This window comes from Camelus bactrianus, chromosome 2, assembly GCF_048773025.1.
Source record: "Camelus bactrianus isolate YW-2024 breed Bactrian camel chromosome 2, ASM4877302v1, whole genome shotgun sequence".
Classification (NCBI taxonomy): Eukaryota; Metazoa; Chordata; class Mammalia; order Artiodactyla; family Camelidae; genus Camelus; species Camelus bactrianus.
Window position 1 is genome coordinate 32873153 of NC_133540.1, and position 23235 is coordinate 32896387.

General features: G+C 44.6%; 1 protein-coding gene across 9 annotated transcripts in view; it reads left to right on the forward strand.

Moving 5' to 3' along the window:
• The window catches only part of ZNF827 (zinc finger protein 827), a 170313-nt gene that overhangs the window by 77805 nt on the left and 69273 nt on the right, over positions 1–23235 (forward strand). For all 9 annotated transcript variants that reach the window (XM_074377802.1, XM_045516384.2, XM_045516385.2 and 6 more), the window contains 2 exons: positions 12427–12666; positions 15049–15106. In XM_074377802.1, the coding sequence (XP_074233903.1) occupies positions 12427–12666; positions 15049–15106 (298 nt within the window). The remainder of the gene's footprint in view (positions 1–12426; positions 12667–15048; positions 15107–23235) is intronic.

A 23235-nucleotide genomic window follows, 5' to 3' on the forward strand; every position in this document is an offset into this window, starting at 1 on the left:
TAGGGGCTCCCCTCTCCCTGTCCGCCTGCCCCCGCTTGCTATGCTGTTGCTCTTTACCACCTGGGCTAGAGAGGACACAGGAACAGGGAGAGGAAGGGCCATTCAAATGAGTCGCTTACCCTACTTGGAAGTTGCTTTTATTTTAAAAACATTTAGAAAAGAAGGTTGAAATACAGCCAAAGTGCATCGTGAGGCGATCCATGCATTCCGTGTCTCCAAGGAGTGTGGGGAATTAAGAGCCCAGAGGGAACATCTCCCACCATCAGATGCTCCTGTTCCCTCTCCAAGGGTTCCCGCAGCTCTGGTACCAGGGACGTTGCCCCATCGAGCACAGAGGCTCGTGTATCATTGGCTGTTAGGGCTTTGATTTTTGGCAAAAGTTTGTACAGCTTTCTTGGGGGTTAAATGAACCCTGTGCTTTTAGCTTTTTCTCTACTTCTCATCATCGCTTTCCATTGCTTCTTTGCAGTGCTCTTTTTGTTTCTTTCCTTTTACTTATTCATTCAACACTATTTACTGAGCTCCTGTTACTTTCCAAGCCCCGTTTGGGGCATCGGGGGTGCCGAGGTGAACTAGATGGCACCCTCTCCTGCCTGAGCCTACGTTCTCTTCCCACCCTGTCTGCCACTGCCCGTATGCACCCTTGGTGGCCCCTGGGTCCTCGTCTCTCTCTTTATGTGCTGTTCTGCTCTCTGCTCCACCCCACCAGTCCTCCCCTGCCTGCTAGAGACATTGACCGATGCCAGAGAAGCAGCCAGGGCTCCTCAGCAGAGATCTCCTTGGGACACGATTCAGTAATATTTAGCACCACCTAAGAAAAGCATTTTAAACTAGTCTGCATATACTCAAGCCCTTTTACCATCTGTTAGTGGAAAATATTTAAAAGTTTGGTAAAACTCTGAGTTATTGAAATAAGACTTTGTTGGCTCCATCCTCTCCCAGGGCTCCTTCTGCTCATCTTCCTCCTCGTGGAGCATCCAGCAGAGGCCAACCCGTCGCCAGACGGAGATGGACCTTGCTTTTTGGTCATTTTTTATGTCAGCAGGGATTCTACTAAATCTCTCAGGAGTTCTGTTTAAAACCTACCTGCATACTCCCCCCACTCCCCACCCTTCCTGCACACAGGTTCATAGAAGGATACAGACAGGCCTATTAATCACAGCAGATGAAGTGGACAGGACATAGATTTATTAAATGGCAAAGGATAATGATGTTAAATAGCTTTAAGTTTAGATCAGATACTTTAATTGACCCTTTTCCTTTTTTTCCTCCTTTTTTGAACGTGAGACAAGAAAAGTATATTCCGCACATGAGATGAAAAATAGGTTAATTTTTAAAAAATGAGATCATTTGGAGTGTTACCAAATGGCAGACATGCAGTTTAAATGCACCGCTTTAGCTAATTTCTAGTGAAATCATGAAATGAAAAGAAAACAAGACGGCTGGGAGAGGTTTTACACTAATGCCGGGACACTCAGAGTTCAGTAGATAATGCCTGGCCCCTCCGCATCATCTGCTGGTTGGAGAAGCTGATCTCCCAGAGCCCCCAGTGGCTGAGGATTTTAATTCTTGTTATTTGGACGAAAGTGAAATCAAATGCAGCATTTGTGATGTGGGATGGATGTCTTCTGACTTGTGATCAAATTCCACGTGACCACTCCGAGGTACCTTCCTTTACGTCAGGGAACCCCCCCCCCCCGCCCGCCGTGTGGTTTAACACCGGACAGTGTCATACCCTGAATTGAGTCCAAAACTTGTGCTGCAGCTCGGGGCCCAGTTTTGCAGCCGGTCTGAAAACGCACTAGCAAATGTCCAGCTATGTCAGCTCAGGCAAGGACCACCTGTGTTCGTTGCTTGCCGAGGTAGGGGATGCAAAGACTCACTGAAAAATGAATAGAAGAATGAACTGCAGGTGCTTTGCTCTGATGGAAAATGATCTGTTTCTTGGACGCTGGAAAGGGAACTTCCAGGTCTCACTAAGCCTTTATTAGCTTTAAAGTTTGAGTTCCATTTTTTTAGGGAATACTGGTTCTTTGCAGACTTAGAATTAATAAAATGGAACACTTGGTGTTCCTTATTGTTTCTAATTTGACCCCCTGCTTACGTCTGTCCGCTTAAGTGTGATTTCTAGTGTGCATAGCTCACTGTTTCAACCTTTGTTACTTCTCCTTCCTAGTCGCCAGGTGGTATACTGCTAGAGTGAGGAAATGCAAATGCATTTATGGTTTTGGTGATCCAGTTCAAAAGGCCAATTCTGATAAAATATCTTTGAAATTGTGATAGAAATTAAAAGATGTGCGTGTGTATGTGTGTGGGGAGGGGGCGGGAAGAAGGTAAGGGGCATACGAAAAAACCTAGCTCCATCATTTTATTTTATTTTTTATTTAAAAAAAAATTTTGGAGGAGGGGAGTAATTAGGTTTATTTATTTATTTTTAATGACAGTACTGGGGATTGAACCCAGGACCTCATGCATGCTAAGCACGCGCTCTACAACCTCCTTCATAGTTCCATCATTTTAAACAAAATTCTCTTAATGTTTGGATTACTGTGAAGGTCAGTTTTACCACTTGGAAAAGATGGTTTAATGTAGTGAATGGTTTCATGAATTAATTAAGTTTGTGCAGATATCTGCATGTCTTCCTCATAGATACTGGCTTGGTCTCATGGTTTGCTCAGTTACTCCAGTGTGGTCCTGAGTAAAATGTGGTGTGTGTGTGTGTGTGTGTGTGCGCGTGTGTGTGTGCTGGAGGTCACTGTAAGGCTTTTCTGTTGAAAAATACAGTCGCCCCCCCCCCTTTTTTAATTAAGGAGGAAAAATTTCAATTCCATACCTCACACCATTTATCAGCCCTGCCCTCAGCTGTGCCTGTTTATCCTCAAGTCTGGAGGCCATGCGTCTTGTAAGTCTCCCACTCTGTGTTCCGAGAGGAGGCAGGTGGAAAATGCTGCTCTTGAAGGTTCTTGTGGGTTAGAACTAGAGAAAATTGCTGCACTGCTGTTTCCTTTCATGGAGAGCGTTCCTTCTCCTTTTCCCCAGGAACAGATGACTAGTGTGTCCAGCAAGGACAGTAGGAGCCTGTGTTGCCTCTCCTGGGATGTAGCAAAAGCCCCAGGCATGGGTTCCATTCCTCAGAGCGAGACTGGGGAACTTCTCCTCACTGAGGACGACTATACTCTGGACGCTGTAAGAATGAATCAAGGGCCACATCGTAGAGACACTGAAGTTTAATATGTAACTTCCTGTGGAGAAGCATGTCCCAGCTGAGTCTTTCAGAGAACTTAAGGCCTGTCTCAGTGTGCCAGTGCTTCTGTTTTATGGCATGACTCCTGGAGAGAGAGAAGGTAGGGGAAGAAAGAAGGAAGGAAGAAAAGCACTCGGGCATCCAGGCATCAGGGTCTTCATTTTCATAGCAAGAGCGGAGCTGCATTCATCCATGTTGCGCTGAGGACCAGCCCCAGTTGTCGGGGGAGGGAGTGCCTGCTGGGAGGCTGCTTCCTTCCCACATCATCGCTGAGCTCCAGCAACACAAAACCCGGCACAGAGTGTCCAGCTGCTGGGGAATAACGTTTTGGAGTAGTGCTGGGGCCTGGTCTCTCCCTGTGCCACCCAGGAAACCCAGCCCAGCTCTTCATTCCATCTTGATTCTGGCAAGGACAAAATCAAGCAAGAGAAAGCCAAGGGAGACGGCAGCAGCTCGTCTTCCTCAGGTGCCCGCGGGAGCCAGGCGCTCCCAGAGGCGGATGTTCCCAGGCAGGCTCTCTGCTCGTTCCTGGCTGTCTGTTTTGCTTCCCTTGGTCCGTTTGCCTTGCTTTTTTTTTCACAAAGTATTAAGGAATAAACCCAACACCTCCAGGAATTAGTTTTCATACCTGGGCCACGTTTTTGTGCCCATCCCAGAACTTTGTATCTTTGAGGATAGCAAAGTTGGAAAGATTTTTAATTTATCTGATTGACAGGAATGTCACTCCAGAAAATGAACTCTTTCCAGATGGCATCGTTGACATTGCTTCTAGAGGCTGTTTTAAGCTTCTCGTTATTCAAAAACACTAGCTCAGGACCATGATAGCCCCCAGAAAGGGAATGGCCAATTATTATTGTTTATTTCAGTGCCACTGCCAGTGCTGCGTCCTTTCGTGTTTTGTTTCAAGTTCATAGCGTGGCTGAGTGTCTGTGGCAGACTGAGGGGTCAGGGAAGGGAGAACAGCACACCTACTGTGTGCCCTGCCTCAGGTGATGCATGTGACAGACAGAGATTAATCTTATCAAATGTGTGAAGTCTGGCGGATGAAAAATGAATCAGAACCAGGCTCTCCCTGGGTGTTCAGTGCAGAGTGGAAATGAATCTGTAAATAATAATCACATTGAGCTATAATGTTAGCAAGGTCTGTACAATATAGACATAGGACAAAGGATGGAAAGGGTGTCATCTGATGAAGATAAAAGAAAGCTGCTTACAGAGGGGAAATTTCAAAATACAGTTCTGAAATCTGTATAGGACATTATTGGAGTACTTAAGAAGGGAATAAGGTGACGAATGGTGGGTTGTATTTGGGCAATTGGGATATTTCAGTATTGCAGGGAGCGTGGGGCTGGGACATCTATGGGGCAGAGACTAAGAGGAGGAGTCACTGTGCTGCTGTTCCATGTGATGGCAGGAGCGGGCGGGGCCTCTGCCCCCGCCCCCTGCATTCCACGAGCAGGCTGTGCTGGACCACTCCCTCTCCACCTCTTCTTGCTGCTTTTCTGCCTTCTCTGTAGGAGTGTATGGTAACAGTTCCTCCCCATCCACTGCTCTCTACTCGCCCTCCCTTGCTTATCTCACCCAGTCCCTTCCACTCTGTGTGTCACTGGTGGCTCTTCTCTTACTGCCTATAAACCATCATGACCTCTACTTCCTGCAGGGATCATAGGTACTTAGCCAAAACAGGACTGAAAATCTTCCTTCGAATTTTTCCCCAACTTTTCTCTTTTTCTACTCTTAATAGCAGCATTTTCCAAATATCCAAGGCTTAAAAGTCATAGAGTTGTTATTTTTTAAAATCTCACCTCCTTCTTATCCAGACCATACACAAGGCTTCTTCTCAGTTGTTCTCACATTGGTCACATCATTCTTTTTTCATTATTATTTTTTTAATTGAATGTTTTTTACATTATTTACAATGTTTCAGTTGTACAACAAAGTGATTCAGTTATACATATATATATTCTTTTTCAGACTCTTTTCCATATAGGTTATTACAAGATATTGAATATAGTTCCCTGTACTATACACAGTAGGTTCTTGTTGTTTATCTTACTTATATATTGTAGTGTGCATCTGTTAATCCCAAATTCTTAATTTATCCTTCCCTTCTCTTTTCCCCTTTAGTAACCATCAGTTTTTTTTCGATGTCTGTGAGCCTGTTTCTGTTTTGTAAATAAGTTCGTTTGTACTGTTTTTTGAGATTCCACATATAAGTGATATATGATACTTGTCTTTCTCTGTCTGACTTACTTCACTTAGTAGGATGATCTCTAGGTTCATCTAGGTTGCTGCAAATGGTATTATTTCATTCTTTTCTATGGCTGAGTAATATTCCATTGTGTGTGTGTGTGTGTATGAGTACCACATCTTCTTTATCCACTCATCTGTCAGAGGACACTTAGGTTGGTTCCAAGTCTTGGCTATTGTGAATAATGCTGCTATGAAGGTCCCTTCATCTCTTCATTCTTGATTCGGACTCTTAACTGTCCACCACCAATTCCTCTACATTCAACCTCTGGAATATCTTGTGAGTCTTTTCTACCCTCATGACCTTCAGTCCAGGCCCTCATCATCTTTTTGCTTGGAGATGATGATACAATACTGCCATCAGCCCCCATCGATTTCCCCATCTCCATTTCCTCTGGTCCCTTCATCCCGTACGAGTGCCCCTGTCGAAATGTCATCTGATTGTGCTGCTCCCCTGCCCAAACCCCCCAGTGGCTGGCTTCTCATTTAGGATAGTCTTCCTGGTCCAGCATCTGAGATTCCATATTCTGCCCTTACCTGCCTCTCCAGTTATTTCTCTGGAGTGCAACCTGACACTCTATTAGACAGTATGTTCAACGGAAGATCTGGCTTCAGCTCCAAGGTTACAGCTTGAAGAATTAGGAAAAAAAAAAATACAAAAACTCCTGGCCTAGAGTCAGAAAGGAGAATGTTGGTTGGCAAAGGCTGAGGAAAGGGGGAAATGGGAGTTAATGGGTAGAGTTTCAGTTGGGGAAGGTGAAAAATTCTCGAGGTGGTGCTGGTGATGGCTGCACAACAGTGTGAACGTACTTAATGCCACTGAATTGGACGCTCAAACATAATTAAAATGATACATTTTATGTTGTAGATATTTTACCTCGCCCCCCCCTACCCCCAAAACACACAAACTCTTGGAACTCTTGGCCAAATTGAGAGAGAATAGGCGTGAGAGGTTATGAAGGTTGGGGCGAGGGGCTTTTGGAGAGAACCAGGCTGTGATTCCCCAACTGCCAGCTAAGGGGGGTGAGGGAAGGGATACCAGCCTTTTACCCCAAATCTAGAGCCCACGGCTTGAGAGATGCCATCTGGAAGTTTGTCTTGTGTTTTCCTCAGTTGGGAGCCTCATGGTCCGTACCTGACGTTGGCCTAGGATCTGGAGGGTGAGAGATGGCAGACTGCCTTGGTGTCTGAGTAGAAGAGAGTGGCCTGCTGTGCCGTGGTGGGGGCCTCTCTGTCTGATCAAATAAGAGGCAGCCATTCCCCACGGTTCCGAGTGGACCAGGTTCCCACAAGAGGGTCCACATGGGTGTGGTCTGCAGGGCTGTCCAGTGGGGCTGCCTAGAGAATTGGTGGTCCCTGCGCCCAACTCAAGTGGATGCCCACAGGTGGGTGCCTGAGGCGGTGGAGGGAATCAGGCAGCCCAGGCTGGAGGCCATTCAACCAGGTCGAGGTAGTTTAGAGAGTGAGCACCTCCAAGGTCAAGATCTCCGAAGACCCTGTGGGCAAATCCCAGGAGAGAAATGTCTGCTGGCCTAAAGAGGGTGAAACCATTCTGGAACAGGACAGCGAGACAAGGGCTGTCCGTCCCCTCTCCTCCCCTTCCTCCCCCTCCTCTAATCCTAGGGTCTGAGAGGGAAGCTGGTGTGCTGGGAAGAAGGCAAGAAAGGGGGGAGGGAGCCCACCACACCATTTCCCCCAAATTACAGGCAACCTGTGGACCCTTCCAGGGGGAAACCAAGGTCACCTTTACAGAAAGATTGAGCTGTGGGTTACCCCGGGGGTTGGGCCTTCCGGACTGTGAATCGAGACCATGTTTGCTGCTTCAAGGGCTGTGAGGCTTTTTGGGCCTGCCTGGGTTTTCACCTGGGAACAGGAAGGAACATTTTCCTACTGGACAGGTTTAAAGAGACAACGGAAGACAAAAAGAGAGTTGCGTTTATGATTTCACACTGTGAGTCCTGCTTGTTCAGGGAACCAGTTCTGCCTCTCACTGGTGGCGCTTCAGCCTAACAGACACCGTGATGGTCCCCGAACCCCCCAGGGAGAGTACAGTTCCACCTTTGGGCTTTGGTCCATGGTCGTCCTGGACCCCTCTTCCCACACTGTATTTAAATTTTACTTCTTGTATGGGAGGGCTGTTTATACTTGTCTGATCATCCATTTAGATTTAAGCTTCTTGAGGGCAAGAACCAGGTCTTACTTACCTCTGAACCGCAAGAATCATCCATCTAGTGTCTTAGTGTGTAGTAGATGTTTAAAAAAAAGATTATAGAATGACCAAGTGACTGATGAATGAAATGATCCCCTTTGCTGGCTGATATATATTGTGTTTATGACGGTAGAAAAGACAGTATTGTGACACCCCCATTGCTTTTTCCCTCCTGTTGCCAAGCAGAGTATGAACAGGGCTTATCCGATTCACAAATCAGCTCTTCCGAGGCCACGAGGCACGCACTCTGACCTGAACTAGACTTCTAAAGAGGAAATACCATCATTTTATGGGCGTATGTAATTGTTTTCCATTTTTTTAAATGTAGGTAAATGACAAAATATCCACATTTATCCTAGAAAGATTGCAAAATGTAAATAAGCATTACAGTAAACTGTCACCCACAATCCACCTCCCAGGCATAACATATTGTTAACACTGTCTCATCTTTTCCCATTTGCCAATTTCTTTCTGGAAATAGCAGTACAGGCCGCTGGAGTATGATTAATATTTGTCCTATCATTTTAGGAAGAGATTCTAAAAGGAGCTACAGTGTGCGGAGAGGGGGGATGTTGGGAAAGCATATCGTGGTACATAGACTTGTCCCTGGGGGTGGGAGTCAAAGCGAAGAGTGAGGGGGATGATTAATTCAACAGTGGTTATGTTGGGGCTCCCTAAGCGAGAGGGAGAGAGCTGGCCTAAGGACCAAGTAGGATTTGTAGCAGAGACCTCGCTCCCAAGTCAGGCTGCCTCCTGCGTCCTCGGCCAGCCGGCTGAGGTGGTGTTGAGTACGTGGAGGAGCCCAGGCTAGAACTTGGCAAGAGCTTCTTCTTTCTTCTTTGCCTTGGGTGTTGATTAAATGGGGGAGGGGGTTGGGGCATGGTGAAAACAAGAATGTGGCAAAAAAACTTTACAGCGGTGGTTTCAGTTGGGGTGATTTTGCCCTCCAGAGGACATTGACAATGTCTGGAGTTATTTGCGGTTGTCACAGCTAGGGGGCTGGTGCTACCGGTATCTAGTGAGTAGAGACCAGAGATGTTGCAAAACATCCTACAATGCACAGCACAGCCTCCAACGAAGAAGTATCTGCTTCAAGTGCCCATTGTGCTCAGGTTGAGAGACTCTGTTTTAAAAAAAAAAAAGCAAGAAAACACTTGGCAATAATGCTAGTGCATGAAAAAACACGGACTATGGAAATATTTATTGAATTAGGTCTCACTTGCCCATGGAGATGTCAGTTTGAAAACTCTTTTCAGTGAGTCTGGAGTCTACCAGGTAGATTACAGATGATAGAGGTTTTTTCTCTTTTATCGGTGATCAGTGTTTTGTGCATTTTTGAAAGGTCAAGAGTTGTCATAAGAAAGAATAGAGAGCACTTCATGGAAAAATCATACTTGAAATTATCCCAAGTAGCTTTTAAAAACTGATTTCTGTAAATTCCATGGTGCAAATAGCCAGTGGTTTTTAATCTAGGGGCAAAGCTGGGGAAAAGTGGGCTTGGGGGAGATAAATGATGGAGCAGATTCTTTCTAGCTTTGCCCTTTATGTTGAGATTTTTTTTTCAACTAAATGAATCCCTTTCTAGTATTCCTTCGTTTGTCTTTGGGCCTTGGAATGACTTGCAGGGTTTAGAGACATCATTATGTATCCATGACACTGACCACACTGTTTATTTTTCCCAATACTAAGTAGTTTGAGGAGAGGGTCCTGTGTGTCGTGACTGCACCTGTGAGTGATCTAGAGGGGAGTCAGGGTCAGGATGGCTGTCAGGTCACCAAATCCCTAAGGGGGCAGAGAATGCAGTCAGTACCCAAGAAAGAATCAGATGGGCTGGAAGTAAAGGCAAGAAGCCAGGCATGTAACTTGGAAAGCTTTATATTCTTTGGGTTTTTTTTTTTTTTTTTAGCATGATTGAATCAATGGACTTGGTTTTTATGAGCTTCGCAGACATGCAGAGGGGAAAAAAAACAGCTTGGCATAATAGGGGGAGGGGGAAGGGATCTAAATGAAATATAACAGTTGCCTGCAGTTTAGTCGCTGACAAAAAAGTCATTTTCACTGAGAAGCATGTGTAATGTGTCAGGAAGAAAAAAGCACAATTAGTACACTTCTTACATAAGATCTTACTGATAGCGTTGTATTAATTTTAATCATTTAATTAAAAATACCACTCTGTCTTCTTTATTGCAAATCAATAAAGTGTGCATGTACTCGATTTTCACCTGTCTCATACTTGGCAAGGAAAGCACAGTTTCCTCTGAGCACCCAGCTTACAGCAATGAGATTTCCCCCCTTTTTAAAACTGACGTATAGTCAGTTTACAATGTTGTGTTGATTTCTGGTGCACAGCATAATGTTTCAGTCATACATATACATGCATATATTCCTTTTCACATTCTTTTTCATTATAGGTTACTGCAAGATATTGAACAAAGTTCCCTGTGCCATGCAATAGATCCTTGTTGTTTATCTATTTTACATATAATACTATCTCCAAATCTCAAACTCCTAATTTACCCCCCATCCCTTCCTAATTTACCCACCCTTTAATCATAAGTTTATTTGCTGTGTTTGTGAGTCTGATTATGTTTTGTAAGTTTGTGTTATTTTTTTAGATTCCACGTATAAATGATATCATATGGTATTTTTCTCTCTTTCTGTCTTACTTCACTTAGTATGACAATCTCCAGGTCCATCCATGTTGCTGCAAATGACAGTATTTCATTCTTTTTTATGGCTAAGTAGTATTCCATTGTATAAATATACCACAACTTCTTTATCCAGTCATCTGTTGATGGGCATTTAGGTTGCTTCCATGTCTTGGCTGTTGTAAATAGTGCTGCTGTGAACATTTGGGTGCATGTATCTTTTCAAATTAGAGTTTCCTCCAGATACATGCCCAGAGATTTTCCCTTGTATATCTCTTGTCTCACAGACCAGCACCTACTTTAAATTGTTTCTTATTGTTTATCTGTCTGTCTGTCTGTCCATTCATCTATCCATCCATCACAAATTACCACAGACTTGGTAGCTTAAAACAACAGAAATGTATTCCCTCAGAGCCTGGGGGCCAGGAACCTGAAATCTGAAGATTCTCGAGGAGAATCATTCCTTACTCCTTCCAGTTTCTGGTGGTTCCAAGCAATCCTTGGCTTGTGGCTGTAAAACTCCAGTCTCTGTCTTAGTCTGTTCGGGCTACTGTAACAGAACATCACAGACTGGATGGCTTGTAAACAGCAGAAATTGACCTCTCACAGTTCCGAAGGCTGGAAGTCCAGGATCAGGGTGGCCCACATGGTCAGGTGAGGGCCCTCTTCCTGATTCATAGGCAGGTGACTTTGCACTGTGACCTCACATGGAGGAAGGGTCAAGGAGGCTCTCTGGGGTCTTCTCTACAAAGGCACTAACCCCAGTCATGAGGGCTCCTCCCTCATGACCTGATCACCTCCCAAAGGCCCCACCTCTAAAAACCATCACATTGATGATTAGGTTTCAACATACTAATCTTGGGGGAGGGACCCAAACATTCAGCCTCTGGCACTGGCTCTGTCTTCACATGGCCTTTTCCACTGGATCTGTGTCTTGTCTTCTTCTGTTATACAGACACTTGTCATTGGATTTGGGGCCTACCTGGATAATCCCAGATGAGCGCATCTTGAGATCCTTAACTTAATCATATCTGCAAATACCTTTTTTTCTAAATAAGGTCACATTCACGAGCTCCTGGGGTTAGGACATAGACGTATCTCTTTGAGGGGGCCATCATTCAACCCACCACTCTCTATCTGTGTATCTATCTATCAACTATATATCTAAGTTCATTTTAGTTTTTGTGTTTTCTGGAGTGCTGAGGACACTATAGTTACTAATAAGTGCTGGCTGATTTGAGAGTGTGGCCTTATTTTAAAGTGACCCGACTCAAAGGCTGGGCTAATTGTCCCACCTTGTTTCAAAGGTCTCATTAGCTCTAAGGAGCATGTGCACATAAAGGCACTCCAGCCTCGCAAAGTAAATGCATGTTTCAGGTGAAAGACCAAACATTCAATAGCCACACCTAAAGCAAGAGCGGTCAGTGGATTGAACGGCTATTATAACTTATAAGATTGCTGTTTTTCTAAGTGTTAATCCGTGGGCTGCAATTAACGTCCTAGGTGGTCTTGAGTTTTAACTAGCTCCCAGCAAGGTATAAATGTCTCAGTTGAATCAACCCTCCTTATCCTTTACTAATTTAGGTGACCCAGAAGAGAAGGAAAAAAAAAATTGATCAGAGCTTTAAAAATAGAGGGAGAAAATCGTAGTCTGAGTAGACTTGCTCTAGTTTGATTCACTGCAGTCGGGTACGTTGTAAAACAAGGACAGAGGTTTGCCACATTCTTTGTAAGCTCTGGGAGCAGCCTGGCAGAGAGGAAGGGGCGTGTGGGTGTGGTCGGGAGGCCCTGGTCAAGACACCTGGTTCTGCATCTGGGGACCTTGGCCTGGTTCTGCTGCCGTTTGCATGGACTTGGGCAAGTCATCTGATTCCTCTGAGCTCTGGTTTCCTACCTTTGCAAGAAACCGGAATGGGCTCGACCAGAAGTTTTTCAAACTGTGTTCAGTGTGCCCGGGGCGCTTTCTTCTAAACTACTCCTGACACAATCCTCGTGGTTCTGTGAGCAGAAGCTGGGTTTGGTCAGAATTAAGAAACTCTGGTGTTTTTTGTTCCTCTTCATTCACCTGCTTGCAGCGGAAAGCTACAAGGACACTCAGATGGTGAAGATTAAAGAGGAACCCATGGAGGTTGATATCCAGGACTCGCATGCCTCGATCTCACCCAGCCGGAATGTTGGCTACAGCACTTTAATCGGGCGAGAGAAAACCGAACCCTTACAGAAGCTGCCAGAAGGCAGGGTGCCCCCAGAGAGGAACCTCTTCAGTCAGGATATCTCTGTGAAGATGGCTTCTGAGCTTCTTTTTCAACTGTCAGGTACGTTTACGAGCGGCAAAAATGTCAATAACCGGGAGTCATTGGAAGGAAAGCCACTGTCACAAAGTAAAAACACCTGCGTTATAAAATTTTTTTAGACGGAAATCCGTTTTGTTACTTGAACACATATACTGCCACTCCAACGAACAGTTAATCAGATGCTGCCAAGTAGAACTCCTGCCAAACTTTCTTTAATAAATAGTTAAGAATCATTTGAAATTAGAACTCTATTCAATTCTGTGCAAATGATCCCTGTTGACTGGGCTGAACGTCTCACCTCTAATTTTGTTTAGGCAGTTGATCTGATTAACAGCTTTTTTTTTTCCTAATGTGCAAAAGATAAACTTCAATGTACTCCAACAGTGACTGAATTACCGTGAATTCCAAATTAGTGTGGTCAGAATTAATGAGATTTTTCTGCATCTTGCCAAAAAAAAAAAAAAAATCCAGGAAAAGGAAAAGCAAAAGACGAAACCGTGAGGTTTCTTTTCCAGCCAAGTATAACCTTAGTAGAACATTTGCTGTAAACCAACTTTTTCTCCTTCGAATATTTGGGATTTAAAGTGTCAGAATTAACGACCAGCTCAGCGTCCTGATAGAATACGGGAGGGTCTTAGTACCTAAATTGTTCCCTTTGTTACCTCTTTCAAGCTGCGTCTTCTTTGTCCTTGTCAAATGTAATATGCTATTACCGTTTTACCATGATCGAGATGGGTGAAATAGACACGTAAGGTTCAGATTTATGTAGAAATACAGATACTTTGTTCTTGATCAGGCACTGGCCTCCCATACTGATGTTTGGGCATCAGTACTGATTGTTACTAATATTTGATAAACTCTATTTTGTTATGGGTAACAAATTTAAAAACACCCATTAAATGCTTCATTATTCAAGGATTGACTCTTCTCCTCTAAGAAAAATACCAGAAAAGAGGAAAGAGGCTGGAATCTGCATGCCATCGTGATAGTCCCCCTTCTCACTGGCCTCAAACACCACCCGTAGCTGTGAAGCTATTGGTCGATGCTGAAAATAGTCTCTGGTTCTCAAACAAGGACCGTGTTTGTGCAGAGCCCAGAGAGGTGGAAACAGTTCATCAGTCAACTTAATAGGCCACATAGACCTTTGCAAGTTCCAAAAGAGCTTCTAACATGCAAGATGCTTTTCTTTTTCTTAAAACGGACTAAAAGCATCTCTCAAGACAATACAACTTTGAACATGATTTGGCAGTTAGGATTTGCACAAGTGAGGCCAGCGTGGTTCTTTTCAGAAAGTCTCTGCCTCTAACAGTACCTTATCATGGTCTACTATCAGCTAAAAACTTTGTGTCTGAGAGTTCTCCCCCTGGCACTGTCACTGAGTGCCTAGGTGACCTCAGGCGAGTCATTTAGCCCCAGTTCCCTGCTCTCTGAAAGAACCGTGCCTGCGAATCCAAGTTAACCCTCATTGTCACCGCTGAGTGGACAGAAAGGAGTTGTCCCCGCAAACAGGCACACAGCAGCTTTAGGCTAGTGTTAAAAAGCACCGGACAGCATAAATCTGTGTTTAAATTTTTCCCCAAATCCCGTACGATGAGGAGTTTTTCACTTGCCCTGCCACTGAAATCTGAAACCCTTGTCGAGCTGGCCAGGTATCCTCCAAAGACTTAAAAGAAGCCATGGAGCACTGTGACAGTCGGGGCAGAATCCTCACATTTGAACTGGACGGGGAAGGCCAGAGTTCAGCTTTCGTGTTCCTGAAAGCTAATTAAATAATTTCTGACAGCTGGTAGATACAGACCTCAAGACAGAGTCAGGGAGAGTTTACCTCCTCTTGTCTAATGATATTTTTTTTTGTCCCTCGTGACATTTATCAGAACAAGCGCTCGATGCCTGTCGCACCCAGAGGTCTTATGGCTGTTTTTATATCCCATCTGACAAAGGGGCCTGACAATACAGAATGCTTAAAGGTTGTCATCAAGTCAGAAGCGGAACGGTTGCCCACAACTGCAGTTTTCATGCTGAATCAGAGGAAAGCAGAAAGTTTCAGCCGGGGAGAAATATACGAGAAATGACTATCTCTGTGCGCATCTGTGTGTGTGTGTGTGTGTGTGTGTGTGTGTTTACTGAGGCTTGATTAAAATCAGACAGCACACTTGTACTTCGTTAGTAACTCTTTCCCCTTGGATCGGTTTTTAATAAACTATTTCAGTAGATGCCACCGACGTGCTTTGGGTGACTGTCTTTACCGGTAAGATAGGAAGGGTCTGAATGTTTTAAAAAGAAACCAGAAGAAAACCACAAGAGAGAAAGGGAAATGTTGAGGGTGTTTTTGCTGCAGCCTTAAAAACGCGAATTGAGTAAGCACCACCTGAGAGGTGTCCGTTTCATGCTTTCTCCTTACAGAAAAGGTGAGCAAAGAGCACAATCACACAAAAGAAAACACCGTCCGGACGACCACCAGGTAGGCAGCTGTGGGGTCCCCTCCGACCACCACCCCCACCCCCGCCCCGCCCGGTGGGGACCCTCAGGCCCCCGTTGTGTGTTGAACAGCCGTCCTCACGCCGTTCTCTCCCACTGGGTTTGAAGAGTCACAACCCCTCCACCTCCGTTTTGTCTTTGAACTTTGGTGGAAACAATACGGAAAGCAAAGGACACCAAGGGGGAAGGCCACTCACAGTCATCAAACCTCTAATAGGCGTCACCTTCTGGGGGTTTCTCCTGATGCCCTTGTTTTTTATTCCTTACAATAATTTCGCGAAGGAGATACTACTCTCTTGGCAGAGGTTTTGTGGCCTGAGAGTGTATGTAGGCGGCACGGCTGTGCCTGGGAGCTGGGTCTGCGTCTCAGGAAAGCCTCCCTCCGTCTGCAGACCTAGGTTCTCCCTGCAGCTCTCTTCCTGAGTAGCTTTGCAGCTGTGGGCGGGTCATTGTCATCACCAGGGATACCCCAACTTTTTCACTCCCAGCGTTGGTAGGAGGGCAAACATTTAAAAAGCAAGAGAAACAAGGTGCTTTCGAAACTTACTGGAAAGCCGATACCACTACCACCGATAGGTGAGGATGCTTTTCAGGTGCCAAAGGCAGTTGGAGGAGGTCAGCCAGGGCGGGTTGCTCTGTGGAAGAGGGTGGGCCGGAGCTGGCCCCTCTTCCCTAGCCCCCGTGACCACCCGGGCCGGAACCGTGGCAGGCAGGTGTCAACAAGCCCTGACCCCACCGCTGCGGAAGAGCTCAGAGGAGAGGCAGTCTCCCGCCTGGAAGGCTTTGAGTCAAGGGCCCTTGCTTTCCTGAGCAAACTCAGGTTCTTCCTTAGGGGAGCCGTTGATTGGTTTTGTTTTGAATTCCTGCCACTGAAGATCAATGGCATTTCTGTTTTGGATGTGATGCAAACTGACCTCAGAGCATCCTCTGACATGTGAATGGTACTCCTTTGAATCCTAACCTGAGTTGCTTTTTCTTTTTAATTCTAAGGATTGGAATTGGGGAATGATCAAATATCAAACAATGGTTAAAACAGAGCCAGCTTGCTTCACACAGGGTTTATTTCGTGTTAGGGACAGAACCTCCCTCTAACAGAACACAAGGGTGATGCGAGCCTTGCTTCTGCACAGAAGTACACAAATGGGAAACGAGTCTTGGGATCTGGTCTGTGCCTTGTGTTGGGAAATGGGCCTGGGGGATGGAAAGGTGATTCTGTCTATTAAACTGGATGCCCAAATAGGAGACGTGAGCTACTGTAGATTCCTGCCTATCTTCTTCATGTAATCTTAAGGCTATTTATTTAGTATCTATGCTTGTGTCTGTGGGTCTAAACACATGGAGTTGGCCAGATGGGTAGACACTGAAAGACGGCAGACTGAAAATAATAAGTGCTCATTTTAATTTGCTTCCTGACATGTCACAGGTCAGGCTCTTTCAAAGCAGAGCCCGAAGGGGGATCTGGGGGCAGGTGTTGTACTGAGGGCATGCTCGCAGAGAAACCCACAGGGACGGCAGTGGGGCAGGAGAGGGAAGGAGAACTGAGCAAGGATGTGTTTTTCAGCTGGATTCTAGCTCCAGGTCGATCCTGCAGAGAATTCAGGAGCATGAATTACACCACAGAGTAAATCTTGCCTGCAACGGCGCCAGCTCTTTGTACCCCCTTATCACCCACCACCGTCAGCGGCAAATGTGGGTGTGTAGCCTCCCAGGTGAGGGGGCTCCCAGGTGGGGACAGTTCTCATTGTTGGCAGCCCGTGCTCCCAGCACCGCAGGGCGAGCGTGCTAGTGCAGTGAATGGGATGAGGGCGGGATCCCGGCAGCATCTCCTGTGGAGGTTTTCTGCCGGCTCTTTAGGATTACATGATAATATTTATATTACAGAAAGGTATGCTGCGAGACCATGTTATTTTATGCTTTTCAGGTGTTCTCTGGGAAGAGGTAAGGAGAGGTTTGAACTAGCCCCAAACCAGTGAAACGTGCCTCACGGCCTAAGTTGCCTTGGCTGGGACTGGAGCATAATTATAGGATAGAAGATAATTTTTTTTTTTTAGCCATTTGGCAGAAGACGAAGCGATCCTTAAATTCTCCTGTTGCTGGGAGCTTATGAGTAAGAAGAAATCCAAATCAGATCTTCTGCCCAAAGCAGAGGAAGAGGTGCCTCTCTTCAAATAGATGTCTCCTTTTACCTTCTCACCTCGTTACTTCAGGGGGAAGAGAATCATGCTGCTTTGTGCCAGGAAACCCTCTTTCACCTGCGTTAACTGATAGCAGAAATACGAGGGGGGGAAATGCCAACTCTCTCTCTTCATTTTTGATTCCTGGATACGAATACAAAAGGCACTCGTAATTTGTATGCACAAGGTCAGCTAATGCAGGTTATGTTCTAAGGCGTGATTTGTAATATTTTCCAAAAAGATTTACATCAAGCATCCAGATTTTCATCTCTCCAGATGTTTAGGGAACTTAGTAAGATGTTTGGTTAGTTATTAGATTTCCCAAGTTTGTTTTCCTGGAAGAAGCCGACTGGTGACTCATGATTAGAATCCAGGTTTGGAATCGTCCGTGTTTAAGAGTTGCTAGGTGCACTTAAGACAGCATACTAGTGAAGGGCAGCCTTGGGACTGCCAAATACCCATGGGTGCCTGAGCTCCTCCATGCGGTTCCCCTGGATATCTAGGGGAACCAGGGGAGAGGAGAGATGTGCAACGGTGAAGAAAGAAGCTCTCTCCGATTCTCTCCCTGTCCTTTATCATCCCACCGCTCCCCCCATAGTTTATCGTATCGACCTTGCCTCTCATTCCAACCGCAAGAACGAAGAAAAAGTGTAGCAACCCAGGAGGAAACACTCTGTAGCTTGGCATCCCAGTATGTGCTTACCGGTGGGATGTGAGGGTGCTGGTTTCCATGCCCCGGCACCAGGGCAGCAGGAAGCCCGTGGATGTGTGCACAGGTGACTCCCTATCCCCTAAGAGCTGATGATCACACCTCCCTCCTCATCCACTCCTCTCTCATCACGGGCTGTCCATCTGCGATTCTGCTGTTTGTTAATACCTCCATTATAAGATGGGGAGATATGGAAAGAGAAAATGTTGGACAGCATTCCGTGTTAGCCATTTTTGAAAAAAAGGTTTAGGTGAAGCTAAAGGTTGAAACTAACAACAGGCAGGATTCCGGATCAGTGACCCTTGACCTCATTTATTTAAAACCCTTCCAATGGAAAATTTCAAACATACAAAAGTAGAGAACATACCCATCACCGAGTTTGAACAATGATCAGTTTATGACCCATGTTGTTTCATCTGGCCCTTCCTTTTGTTCTTCCTCCCCCTAGATTATTCTGAAACAAACTCCAAACATCATTTAAAGAACTGGTTTGAGAATGCCTTTTTTTTTTCCCATCCTAAGAATTTAGACTCAGTTGCTTAAATTAGGATCATTTCCCAAAAGGAAAGGAGAAAACAACCCACCAGGGCACACACACCATGTGGCCAGGCAGAGACGTCAGTCTTCTTAGCAGCCAGGATGGTTGGATCATGTGGTCCTGCTCCCCAATGCCTTGACCTTACCCTTCCTCCCGCCCTTGTTTGTGCCCTCCTAGGGGCACCTCCACTGAATCAGTCCTTTAGTTGGAACGTCACTGTAAGTGCTAAAACTGCAGTCCTCTTTTGCCTGTTTAACCTTAGAGTCTCAGAAATTTAATCGAAGTGTAAAGAAGTCTGTGCACCGCCTCTGAGAGAGCGCGTGGGCTAAGTGTTGTTAACGCCGTTCTACCTGACAGATGAGATGCGGAGACAGTCCTCCCAGACCCTTGAGAACAGAAGGACTGAATGCTTGAGACGAATACAATCTTGATTTTTCTACTTCCTCTCCCAGCACAACCCTAGGTTCTGCAGGGCACAGATACCCAGCTAATATCATTTGTACATGAAAATATATGAGGTGTGATATCATAACCAGATCCCAAAATTTAATGGAATAAAAAGAAGATCTACATCTTCTGACATGGACCATCACCCAGCCAGATGCTGGATAAGATGGAGATAGGAAAATGGAACTCTAGAGTAAGAACCAGATAGCTCCTGGCAGGTGAATTGGACATGCTCAATGTTGTGTAACACTGTGAACTTCAAACAAAGGCTGCCAAGAACCCTCTCTTGGTTATTTGTTCTCTCTCTTCCCATTAATATTTCAGTGTCCATGGGGATATAAGATTGCAGACCTATAAGAAAAACTTCTCACACCTGGCTTGCTTTATTCTGAAAGCAAGGAATTGTTTACCTGAATTGTGCTCTTCTCCATTGCTCGACAAAAAACAGAACTGGGAAAATCAGAAAGCTAGACTTCGTATCATGCTGTGCTTACCAACATTTAATTTGCCCAATTTTCAGAATTTGAAATGCAGGCTATTTTTCTATGATTTAGATAATGGCACTTACAATGTTTACTAAAAGACATATGTGCTTGGAAGCATCCAATACAGAATTTTCCTGTGTGATGATTTGGATGCCTGTCCTTAAATATTTATGATTCAGTAATAGAAATTGCACAAATTTGTAAGAGCATGATGTGCTGCTTCAATTTGTGCAATTTCCCCCCTTCATTTTTTTTGAAGGCATAAGAGAACAATGCTCCATTCCCTTAAAAAGTAAAAGATTACATAAAAAGAACACTGGATTAGACAGCAGCAATTAAGAAAATAAACAGGAAACAGAGCAAATGAAATTGGTGATTTCTGAGTAGCTCTCCGTATATTCTCTTTACCGTTTATATTTTGTAACTTGAAAATTAAATGCACAGAATTTTGTTTCTCAAAAATAGAAATTGCTACTAATTTCACGGAGTCTCTGCAGTTGGGACGTCCCATGCTTTTTTGGTGAAGTCAAGGCTGTTGAGGGGGGCCATTGCAAATTTTCTTAAATGCCCTTCTTCAAGATACTGCCATCTGCTGGAATACTGTCATAATAAATATGTAAATCTTTGATGTCTCTAATGTTAAGTAGCCCCCACTCCACCCCAAGTGGGATGCTTTTGTGCAGTGTACAGCCTGCACCACTGTCTGCAGCTGCCCTGACACAAATTCTGACTGGAGAATCTTTTCATTGGCAGTCTATCCTTTTCAACTTATTTTTAAGTTTTCATTTTTCAGAGAAGTTAAAACTCATCCTTAAATAATGGATATTTTTTTAAAATACATATAGCCTTAAGCACCTTTGTGCATTGCTGCCATTTGAGGTTTTTTCCTGCTTATTTCACCAAACCTTCCTCAGTACTTATTCCTATTTGCCGTAGTCCTGTAGGTATCATTCCCATTTTTCCTCCCATCTGTGACCTCTCCATTGAGCCATTATCGTTGAGACAGTATGCTTCCAGAACTGTTTAATATTTGTTACAGTGAAGAGGCAATTTAAATCTCCTTCTCAAGGATCTGAAGAGGGCCGTGCCTCTCTTTTCTTCATTTCCATGGGCTCTCCCACCTTTATTTCCACTGGCTTACAACAGTGGTCTGTTTGTTTGTGTAACTCAGAGCAGTCAGGAGGGAGGTGTAAATTTGTAAGTCTCTGTACGTAGACATCCTCCTTTGACAGGTCATGCAGCGGTGACACGTGACATGTGGCTCAGGTGCTGGCTTCAGTCCTGTTCTTCTAATCTGGGATTTTTGCTCAAGGGTATCTCCATGGTTGTTACTAGAAATGTCTCCAATATTCAAGGGTTGACCTCTGTCTAGGGTTGAAAGGCCCTCTCGGATGCTGCAGCAGGCCAAGGCCATTCGCGTTTCACTGGTGTTACCTACAGCTGCCACGGGACAGAGGGCCCTGCCTCCCTGCAGGGAAGACCGAGTTCCTCTCTGCTCTGCTCGCCTCGGCAGAAGCCCGTTGTCCTTGTTTATGAATAAAGTCAGATTCCTGCGGGAGATCCAGGTTTTTCCACGAGCTGACATTTCACGGGTCCGGACGTGCAGGTTTACTTCCGTGGCCTGCGCTTGGCTCTGGCTCCCCGGGCCTGGCCTCCCCGCCTCAGCGGCCCCGACAAGGCCTGGCACAGTGCTCCCTATCCTGAGAAGTTTCCTGGCTCCGTGGTGGATGAATGCTCGAGCTGCAGCAATGGGAATGGTTCCTTGAAAACTTGGTGTTAGGTTGTACGGATTGGCCTGCCTTTAGGACAGCCCTCAATAGAAGGCATTTGGAGAAGAAAACTAGAAGATGTTGCCAAAATATATTTCTTCCTAAAATGCTCTACTTTTCTTCTACACTATTTTAAACAGCCTTTTTCTTCTGTAGCTTTGAGCCTTCTGCAACTGCATTGACGGATATTAATGGGCTCAGAATTTAGATACAGTTGCCCCCGCCTGTGTCTTTTACAACTGCCTTCAAATATATCATCCCTCATCTTACTCTTTAAAGACCAAGAGTCTCTTTAAAGGATCCCAAACTGTAAATCTTAATCCTTTTTTTTTTAAGTTTTAAAAATAACTTTTATTTCTGGAGACTATAGGAGAAGAAATAATCGCTTACGATCAACCCTGCTACCCAAAGGCAGCCACTGCTAAAGGTGGTGGTTTGTATCCTGGCTGAATTTTTATCTGTTTATAGATGTATACTTTCCTATTATAATTGGATCCTACCACTTACACAGTTTTATAATCTTCTCTTTGACCTACTAATATATTAAGAACTTCCTTCCATGTCAGTTAACCTAACCCAATGTTATTCTTTTAATGTTTGCATGTGTCGTAATTTATTTAATCAGCCTCCTGTTATTGGATAGCAAGGGTTTGGTTTGGTTTGGTTTTCCCAAGTTGTTGCTAATATAAACAGTGCTGGGATAAACTGACTCAAAAAAGCATTCACAGTTTTCAGGCTTTTGCTATGAATTGTCTACTTGACTTTCAGAAAAGGTTGAATCTGCAATTTTACCAGAAGCTAATGAGAGAGGAAATATTTTACAGGTCTTTGTGCTTTATCATTAACCTTTCTTTTACCCATTGGGAGCTTAAAAATTATACCTTACAATTAAAACTTTTTCATTTATTGATTCCTCATGATATCCAGCATTTTGTTCATGAGGAGGCATTTTTATTTGCCCTTTGGTATTTTTTTTAATTGGCATTTCTTATTTTGTCTAGTGGTTTGTCTGAGTTGGACTTTTTGCTTGATTGTTGATATTGATTTCAAAACAAAGTGGAAGTGGGGGGAGGGTATAGCTCAGTGGTAGAGAGCGTGCTTAGCATATGAAGTCCTGGGTTTAATCCCCAGTCCCTCCATGGAAAATAAAGTAAAAAAAAAAAACCTAATTACCCCTCCAAAAAAACCCCAAAATAAATAAATTTTTTTAAAATGGAAGGAATAATGTAATAAACCACCAAATCTCCATCCCTGCAATTGGACAAATATGGGCCACACTTACTTCACCAATATTTTTCTCCTTAGATTTAAAATCACAACTCAGACGTAACACTCATTTCCCCATTCTTTGATATATATATGTACCTCTAAAAAATAAAGAATACCATTGCACACCTTACAGAATTAACAACATGTTCAATTGATATTTGATTGCCAAGAAGATTCTATGTGATCAGCACCAGCGGAGTGTGCAGCCATGTCAGTGATGAGAAAGCAGCACACCTCGGCTTTCTTGTCACCTCCAAAAATTAAAGAAAACTTAGTGTCTGTGCGGGCAGCAGAATGATGGAGTGGTCTTGGCTCTCCATCTGCCCACAAGCCCCATTTAGAAACCCGCTGAATCTGCAATGCCATCTCCATTTGTAGATAAATACCCGGGCTGAAGCTGGCCAGCGTATAGCGATTCACTGACGTTTTACTCACAACAGTCCTTCTTTCTTTGAAAATCTGTCCCCAACATGATGGATGACCGGGTCTCCAGGCCTAGCCCACTGGGGTCAGAAGAGGGCTTCTCTGTTGTGTCCCTTTGAAGCCTGAATAGGGAACTTGCTGTTTCAGACGGGCAGGGTTGTCTTCAGGTCAGAGGCTCGCAGTCATCTGTAATCTTGGCCACTCTGCTCCACCCCCATCCCCTGACCTGCCACCCAGGGTTCTTTTCTTACAATAAGTAAATAAATAAAATCATTCAAGAATAGGAGTCCTCGGGAGG